General features: G+C 37.9%; 2 protein-coding genes across 11 annotated transcripts in view; both read right to left on the bottom strand.

The window, feature by feature from the left end:
• The window catches only part of WDPCP (WD repeat containing planar cell polarity effector), a 783,785-nt gene that overhangs the window by 81,842 nt on the left and 677,497 nt on the right, over positions 1-24,446 (bottom strand). The gene's annotated exons all lie outside the window — the stretch shown is intronic.
• Positions 11,827-13,751, bottom strand: LOC135269729 (high mobility group protein B3-like). The gene has a single exon (XM_064364290.1). It carries the CDS (start codon positions 13,448-13,450, stop codon positions 12,794-12,796), a length of 657 nt encoding a protein of 218 aa, XP_064220360.1. The 5' UTR covers positions 13,451-13,751; the 3' UTR covers positions 11,827-12,793.

Here is a 24,446-nt window from a genome sequence, read left to right on the forward strand (position 1 = left end):
GACCGCAGAACCTTGCCCAGGAGCCAATTAAATTTCTTCATTTCAATAACTGGCCTGAATTGCCTCATTCAAACCTCACTTGCTTCATTTAAACCTTACAGTCTTAGTCATAAATTGTTTGTTAAGGCCAATGTCCAGAGGAGTTTTCCTTAGGTTTTCCTCTAGTATTGTTATAGTTACATTTAAGCCTTTAAATGATCTTGAGTTGGTTTGTAGATGGTGAGAGAAGTCCAGTTTCATTCTTCTGCACTGGTAATCCAATTTTCCCAGCATCACTTAGTGTAAAGGATGTCCTTTCCTCAGGGTATGTTTTTGTTGACATTGTCAAAGATCAGTTGGCTGTAGGTATGTGGCTTTATTTCTGAGTTCTTTATTGTGTTACATTGATCTATGTGTCTATTTTTATACAAGTACCATGCTGTTTTGGTTACTATAGGCTTGTAGTATAATTTGAAGTCAGGTACTGTGATGCCTCCAGCTTTGTTCTTTTTGCTTACAATTGCTTTGAATATTCAAGCTCTTTTTCCATTCCATATGAATTTTGTGATTTTCAAATTCTGTGAAAAATTACATTTTAAAAATAGGAACTGCATTTAGTCTGTAAATTGCTTTGAATAGTACGGTTGTTTTAATGATACTGACTTTTCTGATCTGCAAACATGGAAAGTTTTTCCATTTGTTTGTGTCATGTAGGGTTTCTATAATCAATGTTTTGTGGTTTTCTTTGTAAAGATCTTTCTTACCCCCTTGTTTAAATATATTCCTAAGTATTTTACTTTTGCTATTGTACTTCTTGATTTGGTTCTCAATTTGTTTGTTGTTAATGTATAGAAATGCCACTGATTTTTGTATATTGATTTCATATTCTGAAACTTTACTGAATTTATTTATGAAATCTAGGACTCTTTAGGTTTTTCTAGGTATAAGATCATATGAGCAAACAGATAAGTTGAGTTCATCTTTTCCAAATTTGGATGCATTCTATTTCTTCTCTTGCCTGATTCCTCTGGCTTGGACTTCCAATATATTGAATAGAAGTGGTGAAAGTGGTCATCATTGTCTTGTTCCAGTTCTTAGGGAAACTGTTTGAAATTTTTCTTGTTTAGTATCATGTGTTCTGTGGGCTTATCATATATTGCTTTTATTATTTTGCAGTATGTTCCTTCTGTGCCTAGTTTGTTGTTTTTTTTAAATCACAAAAGGATCCTTAATTTTATCAAATGCTTTTTCTTCATCTATTGAGATGTTTATATAGTTTGTTTTTAATCCTCTTTATGTGATGAATCAAATTTACTTACTTGAGTATGTTGAACTATACTTGCATCTTTGGAATAAAATCACTTGATTGTGGTGTATCATGTTTTTGATGTGCTGTTGTATTGGGTTTGCTAGTACTTTGTTGCAGATTTTTGCATCTATATTCATCAGAGATTTTGGTCTATAGTTTTACTTTTTTGTTGTGTGCTAGTCTGGCTTTAGTATCTGCTTTGTACATTATTTGCATCTTTTTTTTTTTTCTCTATCTTTTTGTTTTGGCAGATTTCTGTCCTGTTGTAATTTGATTTCTTTCTCTTTCTCCTTTGTGTAATTGCTTTTATAAGACCTGTGAGTTTTATACTTTTGTGGATTTTTATGATGGCAAACATTGACCATTTCTTTCCATGTTTATAACTCCTTCGAATATTTGTATAGGGTTCGTCTAGTGGTGATAAATTCCCTCAGTGTTTGGGAAACACTGTATTTCTCCTTTATTTATGAAACTTATTTTAGCAGAATACAAAATTTGTGGTTGGCATTTTTTTTTTCCTTTAAGCACATTGAAAATAGAATCCCAGTCTCTTCTGGCTTATAAAGTTCCCACTGTACTATTAGTCTGCTGGAGTTTCCTTTATAGGTCACTAGATAATTTTCTCTTGCTGATTTTAGGATTTATTCCTTTATATTGATTTTAGACAATTTAATGACTATATGTTGTGGATAAAATCCATCTGGCAGTGTGTTCTCCTAGTATTAATTTCGCCTCGTGTATTTTCATGTCTAAATCTCTTATAAAACTAGGGAAATTTTCATCTATTATTTAATTAAATGATTTTCAAAATTTTGTTTTTTCTTCTCCCTCAGGAATACCAATGATTCATAAGTTTAGATTCTTTATATAATCCCATACTTCTCAATATGTTCATTCTATTTTATTCTTTTTTCTTTATCTTTGTCTAACTGGATTAATTCAAAGGACTTGTCTTCAAATTTTGAGATTCTGCCTTCTGCTTTATCTAGTGGGTTACTGACCCTTTCAGTTGTGTTTTATAATTCCTACAGTGAATTTTTCATTTCTAAAAGTTATGTTTGTTCATTTTTAGATAAGAAAAAATTGGTAAAGTTCTCTGTGATAAATTTCTCATTCATAACCAGAATTGATTTTCTGATTTCTCTCTATTGGTTTTCAGATTTCTTTTGGATCTCATTGAGCTTCCTTAAAATCAGTATTTTGAATTCTGTACCTGGCATTTCAGAAATTTCTTTTTGGTCAGGATCCATTACTAGAGAGTTAGTGTGATCCTCTGGGGATGTCTTAATCCCGTGACTTTTTGTGCTTCCAGTATTATGCAGATTTTTTTCTCATTTGGAAAAATGGTCACTTCTTATTTTTGAATTTACTTGTGTTTGGACAGAATTTTTTTTCCCCCTCTTGAGGATGTGACTGTAATGTATGTTGTACAGGGCTGTTTTGGCTTTGCTTCTGGGTGCATTCAGTGGCAACGACTATGTATGAATTCCTTGGTTATAAATTACCATCATGTGTTGGCTTTTTCAAATGCTGGTTGTAGTAGTGGTATACCAGGCAGGTGAGCAGGCTCATGGCACAAGGAACTTATCTCATTCCTAAGTGCTGTGGACTTGTGTTTCCAGATTTTGTCTTATATTGTGCAGGTTGACCTCCAGGCCAGTCAGTGGCACTTGCAGGTAAAAGCTGGCTGTGGTGGTAGTGGTAAAGTTCATGCTTGGTCTTTGTTTGCCAAGAGAAACTCTCCAGTGTCCCAGGCAATGGGCAAGGTTGTGGAATGCTCAGTGGTTTGGGTTTTATGCTCAGCCTCAGAGAGGGTATGAAGTTGGGCAGAGCTGGACCAGGGAAGCCTGCACTTGCGCTGCTCCCCTCCCCCACCTCCTAAACAGTGAATGCAAGCACTGTCTCCGAAAAGAGTTTGGAGAGCAGTCACCAAATGCCTGGAGATGTGCTTGGTAAAGGGTAGAAACACTGCTGATGCACCAAGTTCGTCACATGTGAAGATTGGGGCAGGCAAAGCTCCTACACCAGGTGAGCTGGTATGGGATCTGCCTCCCTCTCACTCCTCAGAACCAATGGAATTGAATTCCATCCTGGCTTGAGCTGGGGCACTCAGTAAAGTCACATGCAGATTGGCTTTCGATCGCAGTGCCATCCCTGTCTACAAATCTTGCTACCTGGGGAAAACCACGGCTGTCTAGCAAATCTCCTCCCTCTCTGGTTCCACAAAGGGGGAAAGCCCAATTTTAGCTCCCATGGCTTGAATGCACTACACAGTCACCACTCAGTTCTGGCTGTGGGGGCCCTTCCCCAACTCCAGTCCCAGCACTCCAATCTCAAGCCCAAGAATCTCTAATGCCTGTGGCTACTGCTGCTAGATTACTGAATCCTGACCAGTTTGGTGTGAGCCAGGATTAAGAAAGGCATCCTCCTGTTAGATCCCAGGTCTGGGAAAATGTCTGGAGTGCTTCCCAGTATTTTTCTTTCTCAGTCTCCTGGCTTCTTGCCATGTTAGCCACAGGGCTTAGAAGGGCCAAGGTAGTTTCCCAGGGCCTGGGTGGCATGGTTTCCCAGTGGAAAGGAGGATCATAGAGGCACACTCTTTGCTCCCCTACCACATCAGGGCCTTCACTCAGTTCTCAGCCAGATGCTGCTACTCAGGCTGCCCTCCCACTTTCTATTTTCCAGGATTTGAATTTCTGTGTTCCTTCTTGAATAAAAGATCATTATGTGACTCTCTCTCCACTATTTTTTTTTGCTTCAAAATAGGTGAAGCATGCTAGAAAAGCCTCTGATCTACCACCTTGGGAGAAAAAAAGAGAAGTCCTCTGTTTCTTTATTGACCTTATATCTGGTGGTCCTATCCATTATTGAAAGTGGGCTATTGAAATCTTTTACTATTATTGTGTTGATATGTATTTATCCCTTCAATTCTGTCAATGCTTGCTTCACATATTTAAGAGCTCTGATATTTGGTGCATAAATATTTATAATTGCGGTATCTTCCTGATGACTTGATTCCTTAATCATTATATAGTATCCTACTTAGTCTCTTATGACAGTTTTTGACTTAAAGTCTATTTTGCCTCATATTAATAAAGATATCCCTGCTCTCTTATGGTTATTGTCTGCATTGAGTATCTTTTTTCATCCTTCATGTTTAGCCCTTTCATGTTGTTAGATCTAAAGTGCCTGTATGCAGCATATCATTGGATCCTATTTTTATCCATTTAGCCAATATGCCTTTTGACTGAGGAGTTTAATTGCTTCTCTTTAAAGTAATTACTGATATGGAAGGATTTTCTACAGCCTTTTTGTTACCTATGTCCTGTATATCTTATAGCTTTTTGGATCCTCATTCTTCTCTTACTGTCTTTGTGTCTTATGGATATTCTGTAGTGACATTCTTTTGACTCCCTTCTCATTTCCTTTTGCGTGCATTGTATAGATATTTTCTTGGTGGTTACCACTGCAATTGTACAAAGTATCTTATTATTATTATAAGTTCTGGGGTACATGTGCAGAACATGCAGGTTTTTACATAGGTATACATGTGCCCTGGTGGTTTGCTGCATCCATCACCCCATCATCTACATTAGGTATCTTAAAGTTATAACAAATCTATTTTAGGGTAGTAACTTAATTTCAATTAGATACACAAACTCTCCTTTATAGCCAAACCCCCTTATGTTATTGTCATAAATTACCTATTGTGTATATTGTATACCAGATAACACAGATTTATAATTGTGTGTGTCTGTGATTTACTTTTAGACTCTATACAAAAATTAAAAGTGGATTTATGCACCAATATAAGACCTATATTTATTTAAATGTTTATCATTAGTGGAGAACTTTATAATTTCATATCACTATGTTGCTGCCTAGCATCCTTTGTCTAATTTGAAGGACTCTCTTTAGTATTTATGTCTAGTAATATTGACTAAACAGCTTTTGTTTATCAGAAAGGTCTTAATTTCTTTATTTCTGAAGGACAGTTTTGCTGGATGCAGTATTTTTAGTTGATTTTCTCTTTTAGTACTTTAATCATACCATTTCTTTTTAGCCTTCAAAATTTCTATTGAGAAAACTGCTGATAATCTTGGTTGGCTCACTCATACATGATGAGTTGTTTTTCTCTGGCTGCTTTCAAGATTCTGTTGACTTACAATAATCTGATTAAAACATGGCTTGGTATGGGTTTCTTCAGGTATATCATAGTTGCAGTTCATTTAGTTCTTGAGTTTGTATGTCCATTTCTTTTATCAGCCTTGGGAAGTTTGTAGCCACTGTTTGTTCAAATAAGCTCTTTGTCCCTTTCTCTTTCTCTCCTCCTTTTGAGAGACTCAATAATTTCAAATGTGCTAACTTCGAAAACAAGGATTCTTTTGCTTGCATAAGCCTGCTGTTGAATCCATCTAGTGAATTCTTTAGTTCACTTGTATTTTTCAGGTCCATAATTTGTTTTTTTGTTTGTTTGCTTCTTTTTTCAAGAGAAAGGGTCTTGCTATGTTGCCCAGGCTAGTATTGAACTCCTGGGCTCAAGCAGTCCTCCCTCCTCAGCCTCCCAAAGTGCTAGGATTAGAGGCTTGAGCCATCATGCCTGGCCTTATAACTTTTAAAGAATAGTTTCTCTTTGTTGATAGTCTTATTTTGTTCATGCATTGTTTTCCTGATTTCTGTGCAGTTCTGTGTTCTCTTGTAGGTCTTGATCATCTTTATGAGAGTTACTATAAATTCTTTTTTAAGAAGCTTATAGATCTGCATTTTTTTAAGGCAAATTTCTGGAGCTTAATTTTGTTCCTTTGGTCAGGCCATGGTACTGTTTCTTTGTATACCTTGTGGTCTTCTGTTGAGATTTGAGAATTTGAAGAAACAGCCACCTTTCTCAATCTTTATCAGCTACTTTTATTTGGGGGAAGACTGTGACCAGTCAGGCTGGCTAGAGGTTCTGAGACTACTCAGATTTTTCCTGGGGATGTGTTTTCCTTGGGGTTGTATGTTTGCTTTTAGTATATCTTGGTGCTTCTGACTGTCTTACTTTCCTGTGTCTTCATGGGAGCTTTTTCTGTTGTATTCCTCTGCCCTTAATCTCTTGCTTGCCCTCCTGGAGCCTGCCTGCAGAACTATAGAGTCTCCGCCGTCTTAACATGCTAAGGCATTCACCTGCTTTCAGTGACCTCTCATCTTGTATCCAAACTATGCCATTGCTATTCTCATCAGTTCCCTGAGCAAAGTAAGGCAGCCCACAAAGAAGTTAGCATGCTAGACTTAAGTTTCACTCTATTCTTTCTGTTCCAGGGGAGGGGCCCTGGAACTAGAATAATGTAATGAACTCTCTTACCCTCCCAGGCACCATCCATTCTCTTGTTTTTGCACTTGCCTGCATTCTGTAGTTCATTAACTAATTTCTAGATTTCTCACAAAGCTATTTTTTATGTATATATTATAGATAATTTGTCTCTACAGGAAAATGAGGACCTGGAGCTTCCTAATCTGCCATCTTGCTAATGTCCCTTCTGTATATTATTTCTGCAGTGTGTATATATAACCATATATATGTATAATATATATTATATATATACAGTTTCATATACATATATGAAAACTGTAGCAGGTAAGGACTAAATGCTTTTTCCTTGATAGACAAGATATTATTATATTTATTTTCACCTTGAGCCCTTTTCCCAATCCTTACTGTTACTGAATTTCTTCTCATATTCCACTAGAAAATACATATAGTATGGATTGTCTCCTGGCAACACTTTCTGTAATACATTTTGCTTGGATATGCTAGTACTATTTTAAGGATGAAAAGTGTAGTAGGTACTTCTATTATCATACTTAATTTCCATAATATCGTTACATGGATCAGCTATACTCTTTGCTATTCATTAAGATAAAATGAAAATGTATCTCTGCTACTAATGGAGTTCTCAGATGGTTTAATTTTCAAATGTGAAAATTAGGTTTGAATGTTTATTCTTTTTTTTTTTTTTTTGAGACGTAGTTTTGCTCTTTTTGCCCAGGCTGAAGCGCAATGGCATGATCTCAGCTCACCACAACCTCTGCCTCCTGGGTTCAAGTGATTCTCCTTCCCTGCCTCCCGAGTAGCTGGCATTACAGGGATGCACCACCACGCCTGGATAATTTTCTATTTTTAGTAGAGACGAGGTTTCTCCATGTTGGCCAGTCTGGTCTCGAACTCCTGACCTCTTAAAAGCAAACTTTTATTGAAGGTCTGTTCTGTGCAGATATCTTTAATGATTGGGGGATATAAAGATGAAGTGGACATAATCCCATCCTTAATGAGCTTACAGTGTGATAGCAGGGCAGGGAGAGCGGAGCAGAAAAAAATAAGCAACTAGTGACAACATAGAAGTAGAGAAGAGGCCAGGTGCTGTGGCTCATACCTGTAATTACAGCACTTTGGGAGGCTGAGGTGGGTGAATTGCTTGAGCCAAGGAGTTCAACACTAGCCTGGGCAACATGGTGAAACCTCATCACTAAAGAAAAAAAAATTAGGCATGATAGCACACACCTGTAGTCCCAGCTACCTGGGAAGCTGAGTGGGAGGAGCACCTGACCTGGGGAGGTTGAGGCTGCAGTGAACCGTGATCATGTCACTGCCCTCCAGCCTGGGTAACAGAGTGAGAGAACTTGTCTCAAAAACAAACAAAAAAAAAGTAGAAAATAAAAATTTTTGGAAGATACTAAAGGACTTATTTGGGTTCTTTTATTGGTAAATATGTTTAAATTGTGTTTACTTGAATATAAAATGAAAATAAGATCCCTAGTAGCAGCAATTTAATATGGTTATAACTTTGAGAAAAAACAACAGGAGTTAGAAAAAAAAATTAACTATTTTAAATCTGGTAGTCTTAGATTATAGCTATAATATGTGATTATATTTTTAAAATATAATATTGAGTGTACTCAATTCCAGGAAAGGTTCTAGATGTGACTAGTACTTTGGTACCACCTACTAAACAAAGCTTAATGTCTTAAACTAATAAACTACAAAAAGGCAGAAGTTTGGTGGGGTGGGGCATAGGATGGGGTAGGGAGTGGTTATAGCCTGAATGACCTATTACTTTATAATCACTTTTGTGTTCCATTTGTGGAGAGGTTAAGGGTTTGGTCTGAAAGACCCTGAATTGGGTAAGTTTGAATTCTTGCTAGGAAGCATGAGTTACCTAGAATTTTGCTTTGTCTTCCTAGAACACAGATTTTAAACTGGTAGTCCATGTGCCAAATTCAGTTTACAGATGTTTGACCTACAGTATTTAACAACTATTTTGAATTATTTACCAACACTTAAAATTGGGACATTTAGGTGAGCTTTCATTTTATTTTGTGCAATGGAAGCTACCCAAATTCATTTAAAAATTGGGAGATTTAGCATAAAAATCCAGTCTTCATGCTTTTTGAAAAGTCAGAAGATTTTGCAATATTTGGCCTCCATTTCCTAAGAGCCACAGTCTCCTTAATCATAATGGCTTCTGCCCCCTTTTGTGGGGCAGGGACACTCTACTTCATCCCAGTCCCCTTTAAACTCTGTTATTATTTCTATAACATCAAGGCTGAATATCTGTTCTACTTATCAGGCTTATACTTCTCAAGGCATCAAACTACAGATCACATGAGCCGCATGCAGCCCTACATCTGTTTTTTTATGGCCCACAATCTAAAAATGGTTTTTATATTTTCAAATGGTTGAAAAAATACAAGAAAGATATATTTCTAGATGTGAAAACTATATGAAATTCAAATTTCAGTGTACAAATAAAGTTTTATTGGCGCATAACCATGGTTTTTTTTTAAATATTGTCTACGGCTGCTTTTGTGCTATAGTGTTGGAGTTGAGTAGTTGAGATAGAGGCCATATGACTTGGGAAGCCTAAACTATTTACTATCTGGCCCTTTAAAAAATTTGCTGAGGCTTGATGTAGAACAAAAGGAAAAGCTCTCCTCACTCCCCTTTTTAATCTTTTTCCTTTTCTTGTCTCTTTCACTGTTTTTTTGCTATCCTATCTTAACATGCTCCTTTAGATCCAGGCTAGAATTACCTTATCAAATTCCATTTCACAGCAAGAATGAAAACAGTGAAAAACTCAGGAGACCAGGATTCTGATCTCTGTGTTTAACTAACTGTGATCTTAGACAAGTCATTTAATCTCTCTGAGCTTGTATTTCCTCATTTGTTCAACAAAAGTGCTAAATTAGATCATCTCTAAAATATTTCTTACTTTCAATTCCATGCAGTAGACAAAAAAGAAAGAAGAGATAAGCTGGGAGAATAAAAATGTAAAGGACAAAGACTAAAGAATGACTGGGAGACTCCTGGTTGCTAGGTAGGTAGGATAGAATAATAATTGCCACCTTTATTTAGTTAGCCCATTTACATAAATTATCTCTAATTTTCATAATGACCCTTTAAGGTAGGTATCATTACACCATTTATAGATACAGAAACTGAGGGTCAAAGGGGTTAATTGGCTTGCTCTAAACCAATATCTATTAAGTGACAAAAGAATCAAGGTTCATACCTGAAATGTCTGGCACAAAGCCAGTGCTCTTCCATTTCAACAAACTGCCACAGTCAAAAGAGGAGAAGTGAGCTAAGAGAACTTGCTGCTTTTATACATTTGTCTTCTGAAAAAAATTGCACTATTTCTCTGGTGATCTTATACATTATTCTTTAAACCTATCTATTCTTTTGTTGGCTTTGTGCCTTCAAAGGAGATATCCTTTCCAGTCTAAAATCTCCAAAGGATTTTCAAGGTAAAACACTTTTCAAGATGTTGAATCACATGGAAGAATGAAAATCTTTTATAATATTGTTTGTTAAACTGACAGCTCTACTTAACAGAAACCATTAAAATATTTACAAAGTAGCAGCTGCTCTTGTAAAAAAAAATACAGCTTTTTGGAGGCATAAAAATAAACAAGTTGATAAGTACAAGATAAACCATTTGATGACTTCTTTATGTACATTGCACAATATATGGAAAATTCTGATATTTACACAGCAATTATACTACAAAGTCTTTTAAGTTAAAAGGACACAGACTGAATAAGAACTGAACTGTTTACAAGAATTTTCCATACTGATCTTGGAAACAATTTAGGAAACCCGCAAACATAATCCCAGAAGTGTTAGATTTTAGGTTTTTTTTTTTTTTTTTTTTTTTTGCAAAAAAGCTTTGTTTTTAGAAGATAGTTATATATGAATGAATCTCTAATGAACTCAGTTGAGTTTTATATTAGCATTATCGCCAAGCTTCTTATATAAATAATTAGAAGTTGTGGGAAACAGATCAAGAGAGCAAACCAATATGTCAACAAAAATGTTTAAAAGTAAACTGAACATTTGCATTTTATGTCTTAGTCTGTTCATTTGACATTATTTATTTATTTAGAGACAGAGTCTTGCTCTGTTGTCCAGACTGGAGTGCAGTGGCACTATCACAGCTCGCTGCAACCTCTAACTGCTAGGCTCAAGCAATCCTTCCCAGCTCAGCCTCCTGAGTAGCTAGAAGTACCAGCATGAACCACCATACCTGGTTAATTTTTAAATTACTTTTGTAGAGATGGGGTTGAACTATGTTGCCCAGGCTAGTAATTTGACATTGTATATATAAGCTGAGTGATTATAAACATTAATTATTAAAAATCTGCATTGTTGGGTAAAATTTAGTAATTTTAACAAAATAGAGCAGTGATATGTAACTTTTACAACCTGAGGTTATTTATGAGGAGAAAAAATATATATAATGCATTTATATTATATATATATATACACACATATGAAAGTGGCTTTTGGCAAAATTTTGAGTTAATGGAAGAATGACATTGGTCATGATCCTGTGATAACATAAGCTTACTGATTTATTTAATAACTTCTACTTACTGGTAAGAGCATTAGATTGAAAAGAAAACCATCTGGTAGTGATTTCTAAATCTGTGATACACTAATAGCTTGAGAAAAACCACAACTTTCATTTTTAAATATGCATGTAAGTTATGGAATTATTACAAACCTATCAAATATTTTGATATTATTCTTTTTCTACCTTCAATTTCACTTAGCTCACACTTTGCTGTCCTTCCAAGTACAGTATTTTCCATGCTGTTCTTAAGGAAAATAGTATTTTGCCATTTTTTAGAACTAGAAAAAGGCAGGAGACTAAGATGATGATGGAGGAAGTTTAGGATGCTCAAAAAGTGTCAGCAGCTTATCAAAAGTAAGGAAGAGCAAGAAAAAATAGTGTTACCTTGACCCAAAAGGGTGGTAACAGGCAGTTTATCTTTAAGGGTAACTGCTATAAAGTCCCATACTTTTCGTCTCAGTTACTTCAAAGTGTTGATGTGATCTCTGTGGAAGTCATGCCTTCCTGTGTAAGAAATACCAGCATATATATTGTTGAGAGTTGTTTTCATCAGAAAAATAAGCAAAACAGGAAAAATATGCAATTAATGATAATGTATTATATTTATGTACAAAAGTTTGTCTTTAACATTGGGTTTTCCCTTCTGATCTTGAAGATCTTTGATACAAGTGGATGTGCCTATATGGAAATAAGTACTCATGCTTTGGGGACATGTAAATGTGTTCAGATTAAAGTATTTTATAAAAATTTCATTTTCTTTTTTTTTTTTTTTTAAATGTAATACTGTTTATTTAACTTCAAAAACATTTCAGCATTCTAAACATACAAAAAAAATAACAGAACGTTGCAAATCATGTTTAAGTACAGAAGGTTCTTGAACTTTCATTGATGCAGTGGCTCTTCACTTTGCTGACAATGAAGAGTTCTAGTTTGTTTAAAAACAGTTTAAAAACTACCGCACTTAAACAAAAATCAAAAATATCTCATGCCAGCTGACCCCATGTCCACAGCTAAGATGGTAGCAGAATGCTATGTCACTATATACAGAAACAAGACAACCTGAAGCTAAATGGATGCCCACTGCAGAGTCAACAGGTCCAGCCTCACAGTGCACGCCCTGAGCTACAGCCCCTCCAAAAGGCATCTTTCCCGCAGCCTCAACGCAAGGCAAGGAGCATCAAGAGTTTGTCTTGGTTGTTTTGTTATTTTTACAAACTATAGATATATACAGTTGATAACTCAGGATTTCTAGCCAATAACCATATAGTTAACACCACCTTACAAATAAAAAAAATGCCAGAAACATCTTTAAATGCCTTGTTACACCAACAGCAAAGTGCACAGAGTGAGGAGAACACGAGAGTGCCTTTTCATTTTAAAAATGTTTGGAAATATGTACAACTTTGATACAGTTTCAGGGTGCTCCAGACACCCATGGCCACTTCATGTAAACCACTGACAATCTCTAGAGCACTTTGAGAGACTACAATATGATCGTGATCAAATTTTGTAATTAAACCTAATGAGGGCAACAGACACTTCTCAAGTAAGAGATGTGTCAATTACGGCGCTCCCCTACTCTAAGTATTCACAAGGAGACAGATAAACAGTTTTTTTATTCGTCCTCCTCCTCCTCCTCCTCCTCCTCCTCCTCCTCTTCCTCCTCGTCTTCTTCATCTTCCTCTTCCACTTTTTTCCGGGCAACTTTAGCGGGACCCTTTGCACCATCGAACTTTCCTTTCGACTTGTAGTCAGCAACATCCTTCTCATATTTCTCCTTCAGCTTCGCCGCCTTAGTGATGTAAGGCTGCTTTTCGCTGTTATTTAAGTTATTCCACATCTCACCCAGCTTTTTTGCCACGTCTCCAATAGAGATGCCAGGGTTTGTGGATTTGATCTTGGGGCGGAATTCTGAGCAGAACAGGAAGAAGCCAGACGGTGGCCTTTTGGGGGCATTAGGATCCTTCTTCTTCTTGCCTCCCTTAGCTGGTCCATAATCCTTCATTTCCCGATCATAGCGCACTTTATCCGCCTTTGCCATTTCATCAAATTTAGATTTCTCTTTCCCGGACATTGTCTTCCACCTCTCAGAGCATTTCTTGGAAAATTCTGCAAAATTGACAGGGACCTCTGGATTTTTCTTCTTATGTTCTTCTCTGCACGTCTGCACAAAGAAGGCATAAGCAGACATCTTGCCCTTTGGTTTCTTAGGGTCACCTTTAGCCATCCTGACTGTATTGTTCGCTAGTCTGGGCAGCGCCAAAAATTTCATTTTCAATTATTATTACTATGTGTTGATTGATATATTGAGTTTTGGTGTCCACTGATAGACAATCTGGAAAAAGGGTGACTGTTCAATACTGCTTTTGACTTCTCCTATGACATAGACCCTTTTATGAAACAGGCACTGAAACTAAAGCAAACAGCGGAGGAAGGATTGGTACAATATAGAAACATTTTTAGTGAAATGAAAAAGCAAGAAATATAAACAGTAATGATGTATTTCCATAAAGTTACACCAAGAATGCCTACCTCTCTTGCCTCTCCTTTAACCACCTTCACGTATTCTGCCTCTGTCACCCCAAAACAGTAATACCCACCCCTCCTCTTCCTCCTCCTGAGCCTATTCAATATGAAGACAACACAGATGAAGACCTTTATGATGATTCACTTCCATTTAATGGTAAATATATTTTCCTTTCCTTGTGATTTTTGTAATAAAATTTTATTTTTTCTAGTTTACTTTATTGTAAGAAGGAAGTATATAATATAACATACAAAATATATGTTAATTGATTATGCTATTGGTAAGGCTTCCAATCAACAGTAGGGTACTAGTAGTTAAGTTCTGGGAAAGTCAAAAATTATACATGGATTTTTACTTCATGGGGGTGCCCCTAAATTCCCATCTTGTTCAAGGGTTAATTATACTTTTAAAAGGGCAATTTGGCAGTATTTATAAAAATAAAAATATTAATACTCTTTGGCCTAGAAAGCCTACCTATTGAAATATATCCTGTAAAAAAACATTAATAGAATGAGCATGAAGATAAGTATAAGGGTACTTATGCAAGCTCATGATTAAACATAGATAATTTTTTATGGACATTTCAGCATGTCTGAAACTAGACATTATTTAGCTCCCACTTATAAGTGAGAACATGTGATATTTGTCTTTCTGAGTCTGACTTGTTTCACTTAATATAATGGCCTCTAGTTCTATCCATGTTGCTGCAAGACCTCCTTTTCTACCACATCTTACTTAACTACCCAAAGAAAGTTCTCTGGCTCATTTAATTACATTGGGCCCATCTGGATAATACAGAATAATTTCTATGTAATCTTAGTTAAATCTGCAAAGTCCCTTTTGCCATGTAACACAGCATATTCACAGGTTCTAAGGATTAGAATGTGAACATCTCTCAGTGGGGGATATTTTGTCTACTACTCACTTTTAGGAAAGCTTCTCCCATTTACAGGTTATACCAGATTTCACCCATGTCTTCTTCTAGTATACTTATATGGTTTTGTTTGTTTACATTTAAATCCCTCATCCTTCTGGAATTTATTATGGTGTGAGGAGTGAATCCAATTTTATCATTAAAAAATCTAATACACTTACAGAAATTCCATTTATTAAAAAGCTGAAGTTCATCTTTTCTCCACTGATTTGAACTGCCTTTATCATACACTGAATTTCCATACGTATTTTCTGCTCATTTCCATTGGGATACAAATATACTCTGTAATTTTAATTAAAGAGTTTTTTCATATGTTTAAATGTCTGTGGGGCTAGGCTCCTATTACTATTCTTTTGCAGGATATTCCCACATTTATTTTTATTGTCTTTCCAAATGAATTTTAAAATTAACTTGTGGACCCCAGGGAAAAATAGTATTTTTTTTTTTTTTTTTGGCAGTAAAATTGATTGTATTGATATATGGTTCTTGACATTTTAACACATGCAGAGACTCATCTAACCACCACCCCAGGTCGGATGGTATTTTTATATGCATAATGTTAAATCTGTAAGTTAACTTAGGGAGGGGTAGTCCTCAGTGTTGGAGGAAGAGCCTGGTGGGAAGTGATTGGATCATGGAGGTCTACTTCCCCCTTGCTGTTCTAGTGAAAGTGAGTTCTCATGAGATCTGTTTGTTTAAAAGTGTGTGGTACCTTCACCTCCACTCTCTTCCTCCTGCTCTCCCTTCACCTTCTGCCATGACTATACATTTCCTGAGGCCTAGTATCTTTGTAAATTACCCAGTCTCAGGTAGTTCCTTACAGCAATATGAGAAAGGACTAATACAGAAAAGTGGCACTAGGAGAGGGACATTGCTATATAGGTACCAGAAAATGTGGAAGCAACTTTGGAACTGGTAATGGGCAGAGGTTGGAACAGTTTGGAGGACTCAGCAGAGGACAGGAAGATGAGGTAAAGTTTGAAACTTCTTAGAGACTGGTTAAATTGTTGAAGTCCAGGCTAAGGTGGTCTCAGATGGAGATGAGGAACTTACTGGGAACTGGAGTAAAGTCACTCTTGCTATGTTTTAGCAAGACTTGTCAGTGACTTGTCAGAGACTGACAGCATTGTGCTCCTGCTCTGGGGATCTGTGGAACTTTCAATTTGAGAGTCATGATTTAGGGTATATGGCAGAAGAATGTCTAACCAGGAAAGCATTCAAACGTTTGGCCCAGCTGCTTCTAACAATGTATGGCCACATGAGTGAGTAGAGATGATCTGAAACTGGAACTATATTTAAAAGGGAAGCAGAGTGTAAAAGTCTGGAAAATTTGCAGCCTGATCATGTGGTAGAAAATAAAAATCCACTTTCTGGGGAGGAATTCAAGCTGGCTGCAGAAATTTGCATAAGAGGAGCTGAATGTTAGTAAAGATAATAAGGAAAATGCCTCTTAGGGATTTCAGAGACCTTCTCAGCAGCCCCTCCATCACAGCCCTACAGGCCTAGGAGGGAAGAATAGTTTTGTGGGCCAGGCTTGGGGTCCTGCTGCTCTGTGCAGCCTCAAGACATGGTGCTCTGCATTATGGCTACTCCAACTCTAGCCATGGCTAAAATACGCCAAGGTACAGCTTGGGCCATTGCTTCAGAGAGTACAAGCCCTAAGCCTTGGTGGCTTCTATGTAGTGTTAAGCCTGCGGGTGCACAGAGTGTGAGAGTTGGGAGCCTCAGCCTAGATTTCAGAAGATGTATGGAAATACCTGGATGTCAAGGCAGAAGTCTGCTGCAGGGGCAGGACCCTCAAGGAGAACTTCTACTAGGGCAATGCAGAGGGGATCTGTGGGGTTGGAGCCCAAACACAGTCTCCATTGGGGCAGTGCCTAGTGAAGCTGTGAGAAGAGGACCACCATCCCCCAGACAGCAGAATGGTAGATCCACTAACAGCTTGCATCATGCACCTGGAAAAGCCACAGGCACTCAACAATAGCTCATGAAAGCAGCCATGGGAGGTAACCCATGCAGAGCCAAAGAGGCAGAGCTGTCCAAGGCCTTGTGAGCCCACTGCTTGCATCCTAATGCCCTAGATGTGAGACATAAAGTCAATGGAGATTATTTTGGAGTGTTAAGACCTAATGACTGAGGGGAGGGATCCAATATGGCCGAATAGGAATAGCTCTGGATTGCAGCTTCCAGCAAAAACACAGAGGGTGAGTAGTCACTGTATTTCCAAAGGAATTTTTATTGCCCACAGACCAGGAGATTCTCGGGTGGAAAAGCGCCACAAGTCTCCAGCGTGGCTGTTTCAACTGGTGTGGCAGGTCTCTGCACAAAAACTCACACAAATCCAGGCGCCATTTCAACAGGCTACTGGAACGCCTGGGAGATAGAGTTGCCCGTTCAACTGATAAAAAGGGGATGGAAACAGGGAGCCAGGCCAGGAGATTCCCGGGCGGAAAAACGCAAGTCTCCAGCGTGGCTGTTTCAGCCAGTGCAGTGGGTCTCTGCACAAAAACTCACACAAATATGGGCGCCTTTTCAACTGGCAACTGGAATGCCTGGGAGACAGAGTCTCCTGATCAACTGAAAAAAAGGGGACTGAAACAGGGAGCCAGGCCAGGAGATGCCCAGGTGAAAAAGTGCCACGAGTCTCCAGCGCAGCTGTTTCAGCTGGTGCAGCAGATCTCCACACAAAAACTCACACAAATCCGGGCACTGTTTCAACTGGTGACTGGAACGCCTGGGAGACAGAGTTGCCCGTTCAACTGAAAAAACAGGGGACTGAAACAGGGAGCCAGGTGATCTAGCTTGGCCGGTCCCAACCCAACAAAGACCAGCAATCTGAAATGCTCTGGATTGAGAATTTCACAGCAAGCACAGCTGAACCTGGGATGGTCCAGCTTTGTGGGGGAAGGATGACCGCCATTACCGAGGCAGCCCACCATTACTGAGGCAGCCCGCAATTACAGAGGCAGTCCACCATTACAGAGAGAGTCCGCCATTACGGAGGCACACTGCCATTACTGAGGCAGTTCTAACTACACCCCTATAAACAAAACTGCAAGGAAGTTCACACAGCAGCTGGGCAGAGCCCATGTCAGCTCAGCAATGCCTCTGCTGGCAGACTGTGACTAGAGTACCTCCTTGCTGAGCAGGGCATCCCTGAAAAAAGGCAGTGGCATGACAGAAACTAATAAATAAAGCCCTACCTTCCTGGGGCAGAGCAACAGAGCACCTGGGGAAAAAAAAGTCAGTTATGAGTTCTGCTGCAAGAGACTTAAAACGCACCTGCCCACCAGCTCTGAATGGAACAACGGAGCTCACAGCTCAGCACTTGAGCTCCTATAAAGGACAAACTGTCTCCTCAAGCAGCTCCCCAACCCCCATATCTCCAAAGAGTCACCTCATAAAGGAGAGATCAGACTGACATCTGGCACGTATCCTTCTGGGACAAAGATAGCAGAAGAAGAAACTGGCAGCAACCTTTACTGTTCTGCAGCTGCTGCAGGTTATCCCCAGGCAAGCAGGGTCTGGAGTGGACCTCCAGCAGTCCTACAGCAGAGGGGCCTGACTGTTAGAAGGAAAACTAAAAAAAAGAAAGAAATACTTTCATCATCAACAAAAAGGACGTCCACTCAGAGACCCCATCTGAAAGTCAACAACTACAAAGACGACAGGTAAATAAATCCACAAAGATGGGAAGAAACCAGTGCAAAAAGGATGAACACATGCAAAACCAGAATGCCTCTCCTCCTCCAAGGGATCACAACTCCTCACCAGCAAGGGAACAAGGCTGGATGGAGAATGAGTCTGATGAATTGACAGAAACAGGCTTTAGAAGGTGGGTAATAAGAAACTTCACTGAGCTAAAAGAACATGTTCTAACCCAATGCAAAGAAACTAAGAATGAGAACACATGGACACAGGGAGGGGAGCACTACACACTGGGGTCTGTTGGGGGGAAATAGGGGAGGGACAGAGGGGGGCGGGGAGTTGCGGAGAGATAGCATGGGGAGAAATGCCACATATAGGTGAAGGGGAGGAAGGCAACAAATCACACTGCCACATATGCACCTATGGAACAATCTTGCATGTTCTTCACATGTACCCCGAAACCTAAAATGCAATTTAAAAAATGTAAAAAAAAAAAAAAAAGAAACTAAGAACCTTGAAAAGGGTTTGATGAAATGCTAACAAGAACAAATGGCTTAGAGAGGAACAAAAATGAATTGATGGAGCTGAAAAACACAACACAAGAACTTCACGAAGCATACACAAGTTTCAATAGCTGAATTGACCAAGCAGAAGAAAGGATATCAGAGGTCGAAGATCAACTCAATGAAATAAAACGAGAAGTCAAGATTAGAGAAAAAAGAGTAAAAAGCAATGAACAAAGCCTCCAAGAAATATGGGATTATGTGAAAAGACCTAATCTACATTTGACAGGTGTACCTGAATGTGACAGAAAGAATGAATCCAAGCTGGAAAACACTCTTCAGGATATTATCCAGGAAAACTTCCCCAACATAGCAAGGCAGGCCAATATTCAAGTCCAGGAAATACAGAGAACACCACAAAGATACTCCTCATGAAGAGCAACCCCAAGGCACATAAACGTCAGATTCACCAGGGTTGAAATGAAGAAGAAAATGCTACGGGCAGCCAGAGAGAAAGGTTGGGTTAACCACAAAGGGAAGTCCATCAGACTCACAGTGGATCTCTCGGCAGAAACCCTACAAGCCAGAAGACAGTGGGGACCAATATTCAACATCCTTAAAGAAAAGAACTTTCAACCTAGAATTTCATATCCAGTCAAACTAAGTTTCATAAGCGAAGGAGAAATAAAATCCTTTATGAATAAGCAATTGCTGAGAGATTTCATCACCACCAGGCCTGCTTTACAAGAGCTCCTGAAAGAAGCACTAAACATAGAAAGGAACAACCAGTACCAGCCACTCCAAAAACATACCAAATGGTAAAGAGCATCAACACAATGAAGAAACTGCATTAACTAATGGGCAAAACAACCAGCTAGCATCAAAATGGCAGGATCAAATTCACACATAACAATATTAACCCTAAATGTAAAGGGCTAAATGCCCCAATCAAAAGACATGAACTGGCAAATTGGATAAAAAGTCAAAACCCATCAGTGTGCTGTATCCAGGAAACCCACCTCATATGCAAGGATACACATAGGCTCAAAATAAAGGGATAGAGGAAGATTTACCAAGCAAATGTAGAGCAAAAAAAAAGCAGGAGTTGCAATCATAGTCTCTGATAAAATAGACTTTAAACCAACAAAGATCAAAAGAAACAAAGAAGGACATTACATAATGGTAAAATGATAAATGCAACAAGAAGAGCTAACGATCCGAAATATATATGCATCCAACAGAGGAGCACCCAGATACATAAAGCAAGTTCTAATGACTTACAAAGAGACTTAGATTCCCACACAATAATAGTGGGACACTTTAACACTCCACTGTCAATGTTAGACAGGTCAATGAGACAGAAAATTAACAAGGATATCCAGGACTTGAACTCAGACCTGGACCAAGCAAACCTAATAGACATTTACAGAACTCTCCACCCCAAATCCACAGAATATACATTCTTCTCAGCACCACATCACACCTACTCTAAAACTGACCACATAATTGGAAGTAAATCACTCCTCAGCAAATGCAAAAGAACGGAAATCATAACAAGTAGTCTCTCAGACCACAGTGCCATCAAGTTAGAACTAAGAATTCAGAAACTAACTCAGAACCGCACAACTTCATGGAAACTGAATAACTAGCTCTTGAATGTTGACTGGATAAACAGTGAAATAAAGGCAGAAATAAAGATGTTACTCAAAACCAACAAGAACGAAGACACAACATACCAGAATCTCTGGGACACATTTAAAGTAGTGTCTAGAGGAACATATATGGCAATAAATGCCCACATGAGAAGCAAGGAAAGATCCAAAATCAACACCCTATCTTCAACATTGAAATAGCTAGAGGAGCAAGATCCAAAAAACTTAAAAGGTAGCAGAAGATAAGAAATAACTAAGATCAGAGGAAAACTGAAGGAGATAGAGACACAAAAAATCCTTCAAAAAATCAATAAATCCAGGAACTGGTTTTTTGAAAATGAAAAAAATAGATGACTAGCCACATTAATAAAAAAGAGAAGAGAATAATCAAATAGATGCAATAAAAAATGATAAAGGGGATATCATGACAGATTCCACAGAAATACAAACCACTATCAGAGATTACTACAAACAAGTCTATGCACATAAACCAGTAAACCTGGAAGAAATAGATAAATTACTGGACACTTGCATCCTCCCAAGTCTAAACCAGGAAGAAGTGGAAACCCTGAATAGACCAATAACGAGGTCTGAACTTGAGGCAGCAATTAATAGCCTACCAACTAAAAATGCCCAGGTCCAGATGGGTTCACAACCGAATTCTACCAGACATACAAAGAGGAGCTGGTACCACTTCTTCTGAAACTATTTGAAACAATCCAAAAAGAGAGAATCCTTCCCAAATCATTTTATGAGACCAACATCATCCTCATACCCAAACCTGGGAGAGACTCAACAAGAAAAGAAAACTTCAGGCCAATATCCATGATGAACATATATGCAAAAATCTTCAACAAAATACTTGCAAGCCGATTGCAACAGCACATCAAAAAGCTTATCCATCATGATCAAGTAGGCTTCATCCCGGGGATGCAAGGCTGGTTCAACATACACAAGTTTATTAATGTAATACACCACATAAACAGAACCAAAGACAAAATCCACATGATTATCTCAATAGATGCAGAGAAGGCCTTTGACAAAATTCAACAGACCTTTATGCTAAAATCTCTCAATAAACTAGGTATTGATGGAAGGTATTACAAAATAAAAGCTATTTATGACAAACCCATAGCCAATATCATACTGAATGGAGAAAAACTGGAAGCATTCCCTTTGAAATCTGGCACTAGACAAGGATGCCCTCTCTCATCACTCCTATTCAATATAGTATTGGAAGTTCTAGCCAGAGCAATCAGGCAAGAAAAAGAAATAAAGGGTATTCAATTAGGAAAGGAGGAAGTCAAACTCTCTATTTGCAAATGACATGACTGTATATTTAGAAGACCCCATTGTCTCAGCCCAAAATCTCCTGAAACTGATAAGCAACTTCAGCAAAGACTCAGGATACAAAATCAATGTGCAAAAATCACAAGCATTCCTATACACCAATAACAGACTTAAAGAGAGTCAAATCAATAATGAACTGCCATTCACAATTGCTACAAAGAGAATCAAATACCCAGGAATGCAACTAACAAGGAACGTAAAGGACGTCTTCAAGGAGAACTACAAACCAATGCTCAGTGAAATAGGAGAGGACACAAACAGATGGAGAAACATTCCATGCTCATGGTTAGGAAGAATCAATATTGTGAAAATGGCCATACTGGCCAATGTAATTTATAGATTCAACGCTATCACCATCAAGCTACCATTGACCTTCTTCACAGAACTGGAAAAAAACCACCTTAAACTTCATATGGAACCAAAAGAGAGCCCGCATAGCCAAGTCAATTCCAAGTAAAAAGAACAAAGCTGGAGACATCACACTACCTGACTTCAAACTATATTATAAGGCTGCATTAATCAAAACAGCATGGTAATGGTACCAAAACAGAGATATAGACCTATGGAGCAGAACAGAGGCCTTGGAGGCAACGCCACACATCTACCATCTGATCTTTGACAAACCTCAGAAAAACAAGCAATGGGGAAAGGATTTCCTGTTTTATAAATGGTGTTGGGAAAACTGGCTAGCCATGTGCAGAAAGCAGAAACTGGACCCCTTCCTGACACCTTACAATAAAATTAACTCCAGATGGATTAAAGACTTAAACCTAAAACCTAATACCATAAAAACCCTAGAAGAAAACCTAGGCAAAACCATTCAGGGCATAGGCATAGGCAAGGACTTCATGACAAAAACACCAAAAGCATTGGCAACAAAAGCCAAAATAGATAAATGGGACCTAATTAAACTCCAGAGCTTCTGCACAGCAAAGGAAACAATCATTAGAGTGAATCAGCAACCAACAGAATGGGAAAAAATTTTTGCAATCTACCTATCTCACAAACGGCTAATATCCAGAATCTACAAAGAACTGAAACAGATTTACAAGAAAAAAACATGCCCATTCAAAAGTGGGCAAAGGATATGAACAGACACTTTACAAAAGAAGACATATATGAGGACAACAAACATATGAAAAAATGCTTATCATCACTGGTCATTAGAGAAATGCAAATCAAAACTACATTGAGATACCATTTCACACTCCAGGGCCTGTTGGGGGATTGGGGGAGTGTAGGGGAGGGAAAAAAGGAGGTGGGGGGATTAGGGTGGGATAACATTAGGAGAAATACCTAATGTAGGTGATGGGGGGATGGATGCGGCAAACCACTATGGCATGTGTATACCTATGAAACAATCCTTCATGATCTGCACATGTACCCCAGAACTTAAAGTACAATTAAGAAAAAAAAAGAAGTTTCTACCTAGACCAATGCCCTGGAGCATTTCCCTAATATATTCTTGTATTAGTCTGAGGTTGTAGATTTAAATCGTTAGTCACTTTAATTTGATTTTTGTATATGGCAAGAGATATGGGTCTAGTTTCATTCTTCTGCATATGGATATCCAGTTTTCCCAGTACCATTTATTGAAGAGACTATCTTTTCTCCAGTGCATGTTCTTGTCACCTTTGTTGAAAATGAGTTCACTGGAATTATGTGGATTTGTTTCTGGTTAGCTATTTGTTCCATTGGTCTGGGTGTCTTTTATGCCAGCATCATGCTGTTTTGGTTACTATAGCTCTGTAGTATAATTTTAAGTCAGGTAATGTGATTCTTTTTGCTTAGGGTTGCTTTGGGTACTCTGCATGTTTTGTAGTTCTATGTAAATTTTAGGGTGTTTTTTTCTACTTCTGTGAAGAATGTCAGTGGTATTTTGATATGAATTGCTTTGAATATGTAGATTGTGTTGGGTAGTATGGACATTTTAACAATATTGATTCTTCCAGTCCACGAACATGGACTATCTTTCCATTTTATAGTGCTCTCTTCAATTTCTTTCATCAGTGTTTTATCATTTTCATTATACACATCTTTCACTTCTTTGGTTAATTCCTATGTATTTTATTTTATTTGTGGCTATTGTAAATCAGATTACTTTTTAAATTTCTTTTTTACATTGTTCACTGTTGGCATATAGAAATGCTACTGATTTTTGTAGGTTGATTCTGTAACCTGCAGCGTCACTGAATTTATCAGTTCTCATAGTTCTTTCATGTGGATTCTTTAAATTTTTCCAAGTATAAGATCACAGCATCTGCAAACAAGGACAGTTTGACTTCTTTCTTTCCAATCTGGATGCCCTTTATTTCTTTCTCTTGTCTGATTGCTCTTGCTAAGACTTCCAGTACCATGTTTTTTTTTTTTTTTTTCTTTTTCGCTTTTTTTTTTTTTTTTTTTTTTTTTTTTGCTTTTTTTTTTCTGTTTTTTTTTTTTTAATTTTTTCTTTCCCAGTACCATGTTGAATAACAGTGGTGAAAGCGGGCATCTTTGTTGTGTCTCTGTTCTTAGAGAAAATGCTTTCAGTTTTTTCTCATTAACTATGATACTAGCTGTGGGTCTGTCATATATGGCTTTTATGAAGCTGAGATTATTCCTTCTATATTATTTTTGAGGGTTTTTATCATGAAGGGATGTTGAATTTTATCAAA

The sequence above is a fragment of the Aotus nancymaae genome, unplaced genomic scaffold, assembly GCF_030222135.1.
Source record: "Aotus nancymaae isolate 86718 unplaced genomic scaffold, 86718_ANA_hifiasm-v0.15.2.pri h1tg000057l, whole genome shotgun sequence".
Taxonomy (NCBI): domain Eukaryota; kingdom Metazoa; phylum Chordata; class Mammalia; order Primates; family Aotidae; genus Aotus; species Aotus nancymaae.

Bases quoted from the DNA above. Each gene is read 5' to 3' on its own strand.
- LOC135269729 (XM_064364290.1), bottom strand. From the start codon at position 13,450: ATGAAATTTTTGGCGCTGCCCAGACTAGCGAACAATACAGTCAGGATG.